This window comes from Somniosus microcephalus, chromosome 8, assembly GCF_052327205.1.
Source record: "Somniosus microcephalus isolate GS21.2 chromosome 8, FLI_Smic_1.0, whole genome shotgun sequence".
Classification (NCBI taxonomy): domain Eukaryota; kingdom Metazoa; phylum Chordata; class Chondrichthyes; order Squaliformes; family Somniosidae; genus Somniosus; species Somniosus microcephalus.
Genome location: NC_140994.1, coordinates 221,757,327 through 221,771,089, shown reverse-complemented (window position 1 = coordinate 221,771,089; position 13,763 = coordinate 221,757,327). Strand labels below are relative to the sequence as shown.

The window sequence follows — 13,763 nt, the reverse complement described above, 5'->3', positions numbered from 1 at the left end:
ACTTGTACAGCTACAACTCTGACATCTACCCAACAATATGGAAAATTGCCCAGGTATGCCCTGTCCACAAAAAGCAGGGCAAATCCAATTTGTAAAATTACCGCCCCATCAGCTTACTCCCAATCATCAGCAAAATGGTGGAAGGAATCATCAACAGTACTATCAAGGGGCACTTACTCACCAATAACCTGCTCACCAATATTCTGTTTGGGTTTCACCAGGGCCACTTGGCTCCAGACCTCCTTACAGCTTTGGTCCAAACATAGACACAAGACCTGAATTTCAGAGGTAAGGTGAAAGTGGCTGCTCTTGACATCAAGACAGGATTCAACCGAGTGTGGCAGCAAGGACCTCTAGTAAAACTGAAGTCAATGGGGATAAGGGGGAAAACTCTCCAGTCGTTGGAGTCATAATCATGAGACTTGAGCACAAAATCTAAGCTGACACTTCAGTGTAGTAGTTAGGGAGTGCTGCACTGTTGGAGTACTGTCTTTTGGATGAGACATTAAACTGAGACCCCATCTGCCTTCTCAAGTGGACATAAAAGATCCCACAACACTATTCGAAGAAGCGATGGGGCGTTTTCCCAAGTCCTGGCCAACATTTATCTCTCAACCAACACCTAAAAACAGATGATCTAGTCATTTATTTAATTGCTATTTGTGGGAACTTGCTGTGCACAAATTGGCTGCCACATTTCATACATTACAACAGTGACTACACTTCAAACAGTTGTAAAGTGCTTTGGAATATCATGAGATCTCAAAGACACTATATAAATGCAAGTCTTTTTTTCTTTCTTCTTCATACCTGGCTTAAAGGAAGATGATTGTAATTGTTGGAGGCCAATCATCCCAGCTCCAGAGCCTTACTGCAGGAGTTCCTCAGGGCAGTGTCCTAGGCCCAACTATCTTCATCTGCTTCATCAATGTCCTTCCTTGCATCATAAAGATAGAAGCGGGGCCATTCGTTGATGATTATAGTGCTCAGCTAATAAAGTAATCCATGCCCGCATGCAGTAAGATCTGGACAACATTCAGGCTTGGGCTGATAAGTGGCTAGTAACATTTGTGCCACACAATGAACATCTCTAACAAGAGAGAGACTAACCACCTCCCTTTGTCATTCAATGGCATCCCCCACCAACATAATTATGGGGGTTACTATTGACCAGAAACTCAAATGGACCAGCCACATAATGCTGTGGCTATTAGTGCAGGTCAGAGGTGGGGTATTCTGCGACAAGTGACTCACCTGACTCCCCAAAGACTCAGCACCACCTGCAAGGCACGAGTCCAGAATGTGATGGAATACTTTCCACTTGCCTGGATGGGTACAGCTGCAACAACATTCAAGAAGCTCAACACCATCCAGGACAAAACAGTCCACTTAACCAGTACTTAATCTGCTAGCCTAAACATCCACCCCCTCCACGACCAGCGTACCATGGCTGCAGCGTGTACTCTACAGAATGCACTGCAGCAACGCCACAAGGCTTCTACGGCAGCACCTCCCAAACCTGTGACCTCCACTACTTAGAAGGAGAAAGGCAGCAGGTACATGGGAACACCATCACCTCCAAGTTCCCCTCCAAGCCACACACCATCCTGAGTTGAACCTATATCACCATTCATTCATTGTCACTGGGTTAAAATCTTGAAATCCCCTACCTAACACCATTGTAGGAGCTACTTCACCACAAGGATTGCAGAGGTAGAAGCTTACCAGGGCTACATATAATCTTCTTGGGCCAATTGCACAATTGATCGGATGTAAAACTTTAATTCTAATTTGGAGTTGTTTGTATAGTTTATCTTTCATATATATAGGATTGATTGCAAGGCTGGATTTTAATCAAGGTATTCAAGTGGTTTATATGAAGAATAATGGATATCTGTTTACTGAAATCTAATAAATAAATGGGAATGTCCTGAACTAGATAGTAAATTTTCTTGGACTTTAATGGAAAGGAAAATCGAGCAGGTGTAAAACAGGCGACCAACCCGTGGCCAATCATTTCTCACCCAGTGGGAACAATTAAAATCAACTCCACAGTTTTTCCAACACTGACCTGTACAGCCCTTCTCCAGCTAGTAAATGCAAGTCATGATTGCAACTTATAATTCCTTCCACATGATTCTCTGTTGCTGTCAGTGCTGTGGAATTATGCAAATTAAATGGGACCTAATTTGTTCCATCGAGCTCCACAGGTTTTACAATGTCTGCAATTCATAAACATTATTAAATCTCCCATCACATTTTTGTTTTCTTCATGAAGCAAGAAAACGCAAGGTTTACGTGATGATTTTAACCCTACCTGCTCGATGGAAACCAGGTGGTCAGGCAGTTAAAATCAGCAGAGAGACATACCCGCCTACATCTCGCTCTGTTCCTACTGACTTCTATTTTACCCTGTTCTTCTAAGCAGGCAGCAAGGATACCCACTTGAAACAGGTAGGGCCTTCTTCAAATATACAGATTGGGGTCCAATGACTGTAATTTTAACTAATGGCTTCAGCGGGAAAGCTGTTGTGGCTTTCTCGCCAGGTGAAGTTAGTGGGAAGAGAAGCTGGGACCATAAGGAGTCCAAATAAGTAAGTTTTTTTACTTTTGCTGTGGGGCCAGGAGGAGCAGAAGTGCTCCTCCGGGCTCCACGAAGAAAGTTTAGGCTTCCCTGCCCCGAGCTTGCCCTCCTTCCCAATTGTGAGACCATTCCAAAACCTCCTGCCCGTGACTTACCTGAGTGTTGGTAACCATTCTTTTGATGCCAGCCGGCGAATTCTTGCCATCCAAAATTACGCTCCTGCCCATCAGCCAACTGCTACTTCCCACCGGTTTCGGGCATGCAACTGGTAGATAAAATCTCCTGGACCTCACACTGCCACGGTCAGGGTGGGGGGCTGCCGATCGCCTCACTCCACCACCTGCCTGATTCTTGCTCTGAGTTTAAATCAGGGCTTTCGAAAAATCTGAATCGAACAAGCGGCTCCTGTGTTTAACACCTTAACCAAACTACCGAACCTCAACAATGCAGCACTTCCTCAGTAGTATACTTACCTCTACAAGCACTGCAGTGTCAGCTTAGATTACACACTCAAGACCTGGTCTGGGACTTTTGATTCAAACCTACAAATGGCCTACTCCTGCTCCTATTTCTTATGTACAACCTTCTGATCTAGAGGCAAGACAAATATCAATTACACAAAATTGAGTCCCTTCTAAACCCCCACAATCTTCAAATGTATAAAGACAAGGACATTTCTCAAGGACTTGATGGTGAAGTGCTGTGTCGTACTGGCTGATATTTGGATAGATGTGCATTTCTTCTGCCAGTTTTGCTATACATCTCCTCTGACCATGCACAAAAATGGTCCTGCTTCTGCAAACAGATAAGCCCTGCTTCAAACTGCAATTGACTTATATATTCAGAAAAACAGCTCAGTATAATGTATTCCAATCCTATTTTCCTTGCAAACTGAATGGAAATGTTATATACTCAATCAGACATAGAAACTAGCTTTATATATTTTTTCTGGTTCATTGCTGTCTCAACATTGTAAAACAGTTTCAAGCAACAGCCTATCCATTTTTTGCCCAAAACTTACCTGTCTAAATTAATCTTGCATGAATGCAATTCTAGGGCACTGTTCAGCAGTTCTCTATTGAGGACTCACTACTAATCGTGTCTTGTCTGTGTATCACGTTATTTGGAAAAGCATTCAATAAGAGATCATTCAAGCTTGCAATTTTTTCTTTCCCCTCTTCCTACCCTCCACTTAATCTATTCAGGGCGGCTGAAATCCTGACATATGTAGCAGGGAGGTAGTTTAACAGGTGTAGTAATACTTTATAATTTATCCCTCAACACATAGTTGGCTATAAATTACTGTCTGCTATATTAGCGGAAAAATGGTTCCTGCATTCGCATCACACTATATTGACAGTGAGATTTGCCGGGAATTTTTCGGAGCAGCTTCCAGTCCGCCGCTGTAACTTCTGCCGGCTGCACACAAGCAATAGAGTACAAACATGGCTACCATTTCAGGCCATAATCAGTAGGCAAATGTAGATTTTTAAAATTTTAATTTAAGAACTTGACTCATTAATGCAAAGGAGAAAATCTAACACATTAAGGTTTTTTTTATTCAATATTATCAAGGGTATTTTACAGTCAGCCATGTAACATGACTAGGGGACACAGATTTAAGGTTTTCGGCAAGAGATACAGGGGGGATGTGAGGAAAATGCGAGTGGCGATGACCTGGAATTCGCTGCTGACGGAAGTGGTGGAAGCTGAGACACTCAATGTTTTCAAGGGGAGACTGGATAAGCACTTGAGGGAAATAAACTTGCAGGGCTATGGGAATAGAGCGGGGGATGGAACTGACTGGATTGCTCTACAGAGAGCTGGCATGGACTCGATGGGCCGAATGGCCTCCTTCTGTGCTGTTATGACTCTAAGGCCGGGATCTTACCTGAAGAGGCACGTTGGGGGCGGGACTGCTGCCTTTCGGTTTCGGGTCCCACCCCCAGCGACGTCTGACAAATAGACGCTATTTTCCCCTGATTGACCTTGTTCAGCCTGCCCTGCGGGCTTGCCGGCAAATTAAGGTAAAGCCGGTATCAGATGACGTCAGTTGATGACGCTTCATCTACCGGTTTTCTTAAAGGCATATGCACCACACTTGCTTGACAGATGATTTGACAGCATTGAGGTGCTGTCAAACACTGACACTCACTATCCAAAGGTGAGCCCTTGTACCCAGACTCTCCAATTACACTCTCCTTAGGATAAAACAGATGGCAGCTGCAGCTGAGATTGCAGAAGCCACCTGTCACTTCTCCCGATGAGATGAGCCTACACAAACACTTCACAGCATGTCACCTGCAGAAACATCTAACTACATTAAAAATTACTTTCATAACTTTTCCTTACCTCTGCAACTCACCAGTGTCCCACTGAATCCTTTAAACCACTTCTGCAGCTGTCATATATACACAAAAACTACAGTAGACACACATCACGCCTCACTTACCCTGGCGGGGTTCCCCGACGTCGGGAAGCCCGCAGCAGCAGTGGAAAAATGGGAAAAAGCCTCTTAACTGCCTATTAACTACCTGTTAACAGACAGTTAAGTGGCTGTAATCCTCTTTCCGCCTCTAGGAGTCGGGACCCTGCGCAAATCGGGGACCCGACTCCCGGGAAGATTGGTTGGAAGCGGGTTTGGGACCCACTCCCATTTTTGGGGATTTTCCCAGCAGTCCCGCATCCACACCCGCCTCCTCAGGGCTGGTAAAATCCAGCCCTTTGACTCTATGATACGTAAGTGAAGCTGAATGTAAAACTCCTAAGAGCCAGAACTAGATGAAAATCTGGTTAAAAATGAAATTGTAGGTTGTAATGGTAAGTGTAGACACATAGGGGGAAACATTCGGTTACGCCCCCTTTGGGGCATTAACTTCGCCAGAGCGCTACTTTTAGCCCTGAAAAAGTTAGCGCCCCCGCGCCGTAAATTGAGCGGTCGCTACTGGAAGTGCTCCCCCTCTTTCCTGGGGCGCTATCATTCAATATCGCGGCGCTACATGCAACAGCGCCACGCGTGTCAGCACATAGTGCAGCGGTATTACAGGCCTCCCTCCCCTGATTAAAGGGAAGGGGCCCTGCTGGACCACCGGGGAGCGGGGTGCTGGGAAAACAGCCCGGCACTCAAGAGGAGTACCAGGCTGATCGATTGCGTCCGGCACCCTGCATAAGGAAGCGAAAGGGGGCTGGTGCTGGCAGGTGGCCCAAAAAAAATGGCCGCCTGGCACCTGCTCTTTAATTTGTCCTGTCGCAGCCACAAAAACGCCACCCTGACCCTGTCGGACATATCGTCCGGCGGTAGGTTAGGGGGCGCAACTGAAGTTTGCGAGCGGGGTGCTGCGCACTTTGATGACATCATCGCCGGAGGCGCAGCGCTGCGGGGCACTACCAGCTACCGTCGCTGCTAACCTCCCGCTGAATTTTGCAGGAGGTGTTAGCGGCACCATGTCCAGGCGCTAGGGGCTTTGCGCCTCGTTAGCGCCCCCCCACCCCAGGGCACTAACGGGAGGCGCAAAGCAACCCAATTTTTCCCCCATAAGATCAACTCCACTGTGCACAATGCTGCTGGGACCATGGAGATTTCTTCTATGAATGTCACTGCTTAGGGTTACATAATGTAGGTTGTAATGTTAGACTTCTGGATTTTTTATTCAATTGAAGATAAAGGAGAAATTTCTGGAGTTGTATCTTCTTGGAAGTTTACTAAGAGACTAATAAGGGGGAATTTTCTCTCCCTCCAACCAGCAGAAACTGGGTGGTGTGGGAGTTAAAATCAAAACAGTGCACTTACCATCTTTTTTACTTTGGGGTTTTCTTAATGCCGTGCGGCTGAGGTGAACACCTGACTCAGGCGGGAGCTTCATGTAGATAAGACCTTGAAGCCATTTGTGCAGCCCACTGGGCAGAGCATCCACCTTGGATGCTATTTGTGGGTCCAAGAGGAGCAGGAATGATTTGCACCTCCCAAACTGTCTGCATGCACGTCGGCTAACCACCTGGAAGTTAAAGCTCCCCCTTAAATAAATTGTATAGTCTTCACAACTGTGCTAATCACATGTTTCTTACAGAGGAAGCTCTATAAACAGAATGTCTATGACTCTGATGTTCTGATGTGTTATTAATATCACAAGTTGGTTATAATCAGCCTTATGAGTGAACATTGCTGGCAATTGTATATTCTATTTAAACAGACTAATGCCTGTGACTATCCTAATATTCATGATTACATTATTAGAAAATAAAATAACTTATCAGAGCTGAAATGTTATTTTGTTCCCAATATCTAACATTTCCTCTTGAAAGGCTCACAAATATGTTTCGGAGTATCAGCTCATCTGCTGCTGAAACCCTCCTCCAGGCCATTGTTACCTCTAGACTTGACTATTCCAATGCTCTCCTGGCTGGCCTTCCATCTTCCACCCTACATAAACTTGAGCTCATCCAAAGCTCTGCTGCTCGTATCCTAACTCGCACCAAGTCCCATTCACCCATCACCTCTGTGCTCACTGACCTATATTGGCTTGTGGTCCGGCAACACATCAATTTTAAAATTCTCATCCTTGCCTTCAAATCTCCCCATGGCATTGCCTTTCCCTATCTCAGCAACCTCCTCCAGCCCTACAACCCTTCGAGATCTCTGCTACCTAGACCCAAAGCTCTGGAATTTCCACCCTAAATCTCTCCACCTCACTATCTCTCTCTCCTCCTTTAAGACGCTCCTTAAAACCTACTTGTTTGACCAAGCAGTTAGTCATCTGACCTAATATCTCCTTACAAGGCTTGGTGTCAAATTTTCACAGAATCACAGGAACCCCACAGTGCAGATAGAGGCCATTTCGGCCCATCAAGCCTGCACCGACACATATCCCACCCGATCCCCGTAACCCCTACACCAACACATATCCCACCCTATCCCCGTAACCCCACGTATTTAATCCCCCTAACACTAAGGGTCAATTTATCATAGCCAATCAACCTAACCCGCACATCTTTGGACTGTGGGAGGAACCCGGAGCACCCGGCGGAAACCCACGCAAACACGGGGAGAATGTGCAAACTCCACACAGACAGTCACCCGAGGCCGGATTCGAACCCGGGTCCCTGGCGCTGTGAGGCAACAGTGCTAACCACGATGCCACCGTGCTGCCCTTGATAACGCTCCTGTGAAGCGCCTTCGGATGTTTTACTTCATTAAAGGCGCTATATAAATGCAAGTTGTTATTATTCCTTTAATACTATTTCTGAGTTTAATTGCACATCAAAGAGATTATGCATGATAACAGTTATGGAACCTACTAGCAGTAATTACTAGCAAAAAATAAAAGACATAAAACATGAAAACATACACAGCATAAAATTATGGATAGCAGGGAATGACTCCATAGCTGCACTAAATTCTGGCCTCAGATGTTGGCTATGAACTGTTCGATCTTTAGCCTTGTTGTTTATGTCACCTTACTCCCAATTAGATTATTAACTTTCTAAATGTCACTCAGGGATCCATCATTTCAGTAATTACTGATGAAGTATTTTTTTTTATTCGTTCCTGGGATGTGGGTGTCGCTGGCAAGATCAGCATTTATTGTCCATCCCTAATTGTCCTTGAGAAGGTGGTGGTGAGCTGCCTTCTTGAACCGCTACAGTCTGTGTAGTGAAGATACACTCACAGTGCTGTTAGGGAAGGACAATGAAAGAACAGTGATATAGAACAGCGATATATTTCCAAGTCAAGATGTTGTGTGACTTGGAGGGGAACTTGGAGCTGGTGGTGTTCCCACGCACCTGCTGCCCTTGTCCTTCTAGGTGGTAGAGGTCGCAGGTGCTGTCGAAGAAGCTTTGGCGAGTTGCTGCAGTGCATCTTGTAGGTGGTACACACTGCAGCCACAGTGGAGGGAGTGAATGTTTAAGGTGGGGCGCCAATCAAGTGGGCTGTTTTGTCCTGGATGATGTTGGAGCTGCATTTATCCAGTCAAGTGGATTGTATTCCATCACACTCCTGTACAGGACCTGTGCCTTGTAGGTGATGGAAAGGCTTTGGGGAGTCAGGAAGTGAGTCACTTGTCGCAGAATACTCAGCCTCTGACCTGCTCTTGTAGCCACAGTATTTATGTGGCTGGTCCAGTTAGGTTTCTGGTCAATGGTGACTCCCAGGAGGTTGATGGTGGGGGATTTGGCGATGGCAATGCCATTGAATGTCAAGGGGCGGTAGTTAGACTTTCTCTTGTTGGAGATAGTCAATGCCTGGCACTTGTGTGGCGCGAATGTTACTTGCCACTTATTAGCCGAAGCCTGAATGTCCTCCAGGTCTTGCTGCATGGGGGCATGGACTGCTTCATAATCTGAGGAGTTGCGAATGGAACTGAGCACTGTGCAGTCATCAGCGAACATCTCCACTTCTGACCTTATGATGGAGAGAAGGTCATAGATGAAGCATCTGAAGATGGTTGGGCCTAGGACACTGCCCTGAGGAACTCCTGCAGCGATGTCCTGGGACTGAGATGATTGACCTCCAACAACCACAACCATCTTCCTTTGTGCTAGGTATAATTCCAGCCAGTGGAGACTTTTCCCCTGATTCCCATTGACTTCAATTTTACCAGGGCTCCTTGATGCCACATTCGGTCAAATGCTGCCTTGATGTCAAGAGCAGTCATTCACCTCACCTCTGGAATTCAGCTCTTTCGTCCATGTTTGGACCAAGGCTGTAATGAGGTCGGGAGCCGAGTGGTCCTGGCAGAACCCAAACTGAGCATTGGTGAGCAGGCTATTGGTGAGTAAGTGCCCCTTGATAGCACTGTCGACAACACCTTCCATCACTTTGCTGATGATTGAGAGTAGGCTGATGAGGCGGTAATTGGCCGGATTAGATTTTCCTGCTTTTTGTGTACAGGACATACCTGGGCAGTTTTCCACATTGTCGGGTGGATGCCAGTGTTGTAGCTGTACTGGAACAGCTTGGCTAGAGGCCCGGCTAGTTCTAGAGCATAAGTAACGTTGTTTACAACCTGGGAAACTTTAAGAACATCAATGAGTTAAAAATGTGTGTTATTTTTTGCTTGTTGGGAATGAAATACTATGCACTTATTTATGACAGACATAACATTCTGTTCACTGCCAAAGCTTAAAATATTTATATAATATTGCTTTCCAGGATCCTACCCCAGGCTCTCCCTCAGCTTCAAGCTTAAAAGAAACATTGGTTACTTCATTCTGCAAACATACATGCCCTCCATCCTGATCACCATCCTCTCATGGGTGTCTTTCTGGATTAATTATGATGCATCTGCTGCACGAGTTGCTTTAGGTATGACTTTTTAAGTATTTGAAGGTTAGCATACTTATTGTTATTTATTCCTTTCTCATGTGCTGCATTAGTATAGTGTGTTTCACTCAGGAAATGATTTTGAGGAGCAATAATTAAGATCCCTAATCATGCAAACTATGATCTGGAAACATTGACAGTTTATCACTGGTTGAACCGAAAGACCAATTATTTCTGTATGATCACTACCTAACCCAGATTTCAACCTGCTCCAGAATTAAATCCTGTAATAACAACCTGCTGGTGGAGCACATCCAGTCTAAGTTCTATGTAAACATTCAGACAGAATGTTTAATCATTTAAATGTTTAAATATTTTAACCATCTAATGAGAATTTTTCACAGACTTACTGCCAGGTTAAGTCATTTTAGAGTATCTTTTCAATTTGGGACCTATGCCAGGTAGTTTTCTGATTGAGACTTTCAACCACTTGTGTTACTTGTGATCATTACATGTTATTCAGTAACATTGTCACAAAATGCAAGATTCTTATTTCCTAAATGCTATACTTTCAAACTTGATGCTCAGGTCTCAGGATACTCTCACAAGATACCAGCTCAATCTTTTCAACACTGTAGCGAGTTCTCTACTACTGTTTGAGATGCAGACAATGATTTTTGAAACTTGAAATAGACTAGAAAAATAATGGCCTGTTCAGGGCCAATCCGCTCTTCTGGATCTCAACTGGCATGAGTTTTCTGGATAAGCCCGGGATTTGGACAGGTTGGGTGATTGGGCAGATGCATGACAGATGCAGTATAATGTGGATAAATGCGAGGTTATCCACTTTGGTTGCAAAAACAGGAAGGCAGATTATTATCTGAATGGCAATAGATTGGGAGAAGAGGAAGTGCAACGAGACCTGGGTGTCCTTGTGCACCAGTCGCTGAAGGTAAGCATGCAGGTGCAGCAGGCAGTTAAGAAGGCAAATGGTATGTTGGCCTTCATAGCGAGATGATTCGAGTACAGGAGCAAGGATGTCTTGCTGCAGTTGTACAGGGCCTTGGTGAGACCACACCTTGAGTATTGTGAGCAGTTTTGGTTGCCTTATCTGAGGAAGGATGTTCTTGCTATGAAGGGAGTGCAGCGAAGATTCACCAGACTGATACCTGGGATGGCAGGAATGACATATGAGGAGAGATTGGGTCGATTGGGCTTATATTCGCTGGAGTTTAGAAGAATGAGAGGGGATCTCATTGAAACTTATAAAATTCTAAAAGGACTAGACAGACTAGATGCAGGAAGGATGTTCCAGATGGCGGGGGAGTCCAGAACCAGGGGTCACAGTCTAAAGATAAGGGGTAGGCCATTTAGGACTGAGATGAGGAGGAATTTCTTCACCCAGAGAGTGGTGAACCTGTAGAATTCTCTACCACAAAAGGCAGTTGAGGCCAATTCATTAAATATATTCAAGAAGGAGTTAGATATATTTCTTAAGGCTAAAGGGATCAAGGGATATGGGGAGAAAGCAGGGACAGGGTACTGAATTTGGATGATCAGCCATGATCTCATTAAATGGCGGAGCAGGCTTGAGGGGCTGAATGGCCTACTCCTGCTCCTATCTTCTATGTTTCTATGAACTCCCCTGACATGCTCCTCTGATGTTGGGGATTAGGCAAAAGATCGTCCCATAACCTACTCTCCCATCCTGGAATTTCAAGGCCAATGTGTGTTGCTTCCTCCAGGTTTTTTGATGTACCCTAAATACCGTTCCTATCATGACAACCTTAGGTGTAGTTTACTCAGTGCAAGAACTGGGAGTTTATGCAGAATTCTTTATTTCTGTTAATTGTTATTGGTTAGTTCATTTAGGCACAACAGACAAGATCTATGCTAGATCTTAGACCATTTCATTCAGTTGTCAATGCACTTCTGAGTTATTTAGAAGAGACAGCTCTTTTATCTGTCCCAGGATTAATTTTCTTTATCAGATGACAATTCCAAGCATTTAGTGCATACAGGTAACTGTGCCAGTGTTATAATAGTTTTTATCAGATGACAGTTTCACCCTCTAACTTTTTAGGTCAGGACTAGCACTGAACATTATAATACGTTCAGCACTCTGTGTACTAAGGGAGGCATATTCGGTCAAATAATTTGTTCATCATTTGGTTAGGACATTACTCAAACAAAATTGTGGATATTGGTACTCAGAATTACTTACTTCTGATATCAGTTGAAGATCTTGCAATATTCATACTTGTAAATTTGTGTCAGGTGCTATTTCAAAGTCTTACAGTAATTACACTAATATTGACACTTTTTTAAACCAGTTCTATTTCCATAGAAATGTCCATTCAGTGATTTCCATTTCCCATACTGATGTACATACTTGATGGCACACAGGGTAGATTATCAATGTGTTACAATAATACTCATGTCAAACTAGTATGAAACCTACTGATACAATGATTAGTTTTTTGACTGGTATAATAACACTGTTGGAAAAGTTACATTGTTAAGAACAATCTGGAGTAGAGTTCATATTGGTCTTAATGCCATAGAAACTAGTTTTCTTGTTATAGACTTTTTGACACATTACTTAAACTATTTCTCCACATTCCTTGCAAGCAAATATTGTTTATAGTTTTTTGAGAATGTCTTCTTTCTAAGACTGCTTAAATGGATTTATTCTTTGTTTTCTAGCACTATAAATGGTAATTTCTAATATGAAAATGTTAATGTATAAATGTTGATTATCACACATTCAAGATTATTACATAATACTTTACAGGTATTACTACGGTACTTACTATGACCACGATCAACACCCATCTGCGGGAGACCCTTCCAAAGATCCCCTATGTCAAAGCTATTGATATGTACCTGATGTGCTGCTTTGTGTTTGTATTTTTGGCCCTACTGGAGTATGCCCTGGTTAACTACATATTTTTTGGAAGAGGGCCACAGCGTCAGAAGAAGATTGCAGAGAAAGCAGCAAAAGCCAACAATGAGAAGATAAGAGCAGAAGCCAAGGTAGTTTTTTGAAGGCGGGTGTTAGGTTGAAGCATTTCAGGGGGCTTTGTGATTAATGCCATTGGGTGGAATGCTTACTATGTTGTATCAGTAGGAGGCCCAACAATATTTTGCCTGCAGTTATAAAAGGAGGAATGAGAGAAATTGTATAGTGGTATTAATTCCTTTCCACCTCCCTGCAGTCACTCAGCATTGCACTTTTGCAGAAGAATGGCACATTAAGATACCAATAGTATTTGCATCTACTTTTTCCATTGTGACTATAATCAATTCGGTGGAGGAAACATAACAAGAGCTCTGCCCCATCCTAACATCTTATTTGGTTATCATTAAAAATGGAGACAGACACTTGTGGTGGGTGGGGAAATCAAAACTGGTTGAGAAATTCTGCTGCTGCCATGCAAAGCTAATATGTAACTCAAGTGACATACTATGGGCAGCAGGAATATTTAAACCAAGCTTTTAATTGCTATATTTTTTTAATATATTCTCTTAATGATTTCACAATGGCTGCACAAGGTATACAACTGGGTTCAGGAAGTCACAGGAGGAAACCACGTGCCCAATACATGCTACAGTCTGTTGTTCTACCTGCCTGTCTTCATAAAAAATGGCATCTGCCTTCATTTTACTTTTGTGTAAATAAAAGTTTCTAATTGTGAACTTGCAGATATGATTTAGAAAGGGCCTCTTGATATCACTAAATTTACTTAACCAAACGTAATGGGAGTGCCTTTGGAAGCAAAATAATTGTTGTATTCTAACATTCCAATTTGGATTGGCATATGAGAATGCTCTCAGCTCTCACCGAGTTTCCTGTATTAACTTATACATTGGTTGTGCAATGCTGCACGATAAAGTCTTGCAGAATAATAAATAATA

At 43.7% G+C, this 13,763-nt stretch overlaps 1 protein-coding gene across 1 annotated transcript in view; it reads left to right on the top strand.

Annotated features, from left to right (window-relative positions):
• LOC147114117 (gamma-aminobutyric acid receptor subunit beta-2) overlaps nt 1-13,763 on the top strand; it is a 437,828-nt gene that overhangs the window by 412,201 nt on the left and 11,864 nt on the right. Inside the window, exons 7-8 of the mRNA XM_085995734.1 lie at nt 9,735-9,887; nt 12,640-12,881. Of these exons, the coding sequence (XP_085851860.1) occupies nt 9,735-9,887; nt 12,640-12,881 (395 nt within the window). The remainder of the gene's footprint in view (nt 1-9,734; nt 9,888-12,639; nt 12,882-13,763) is intronic.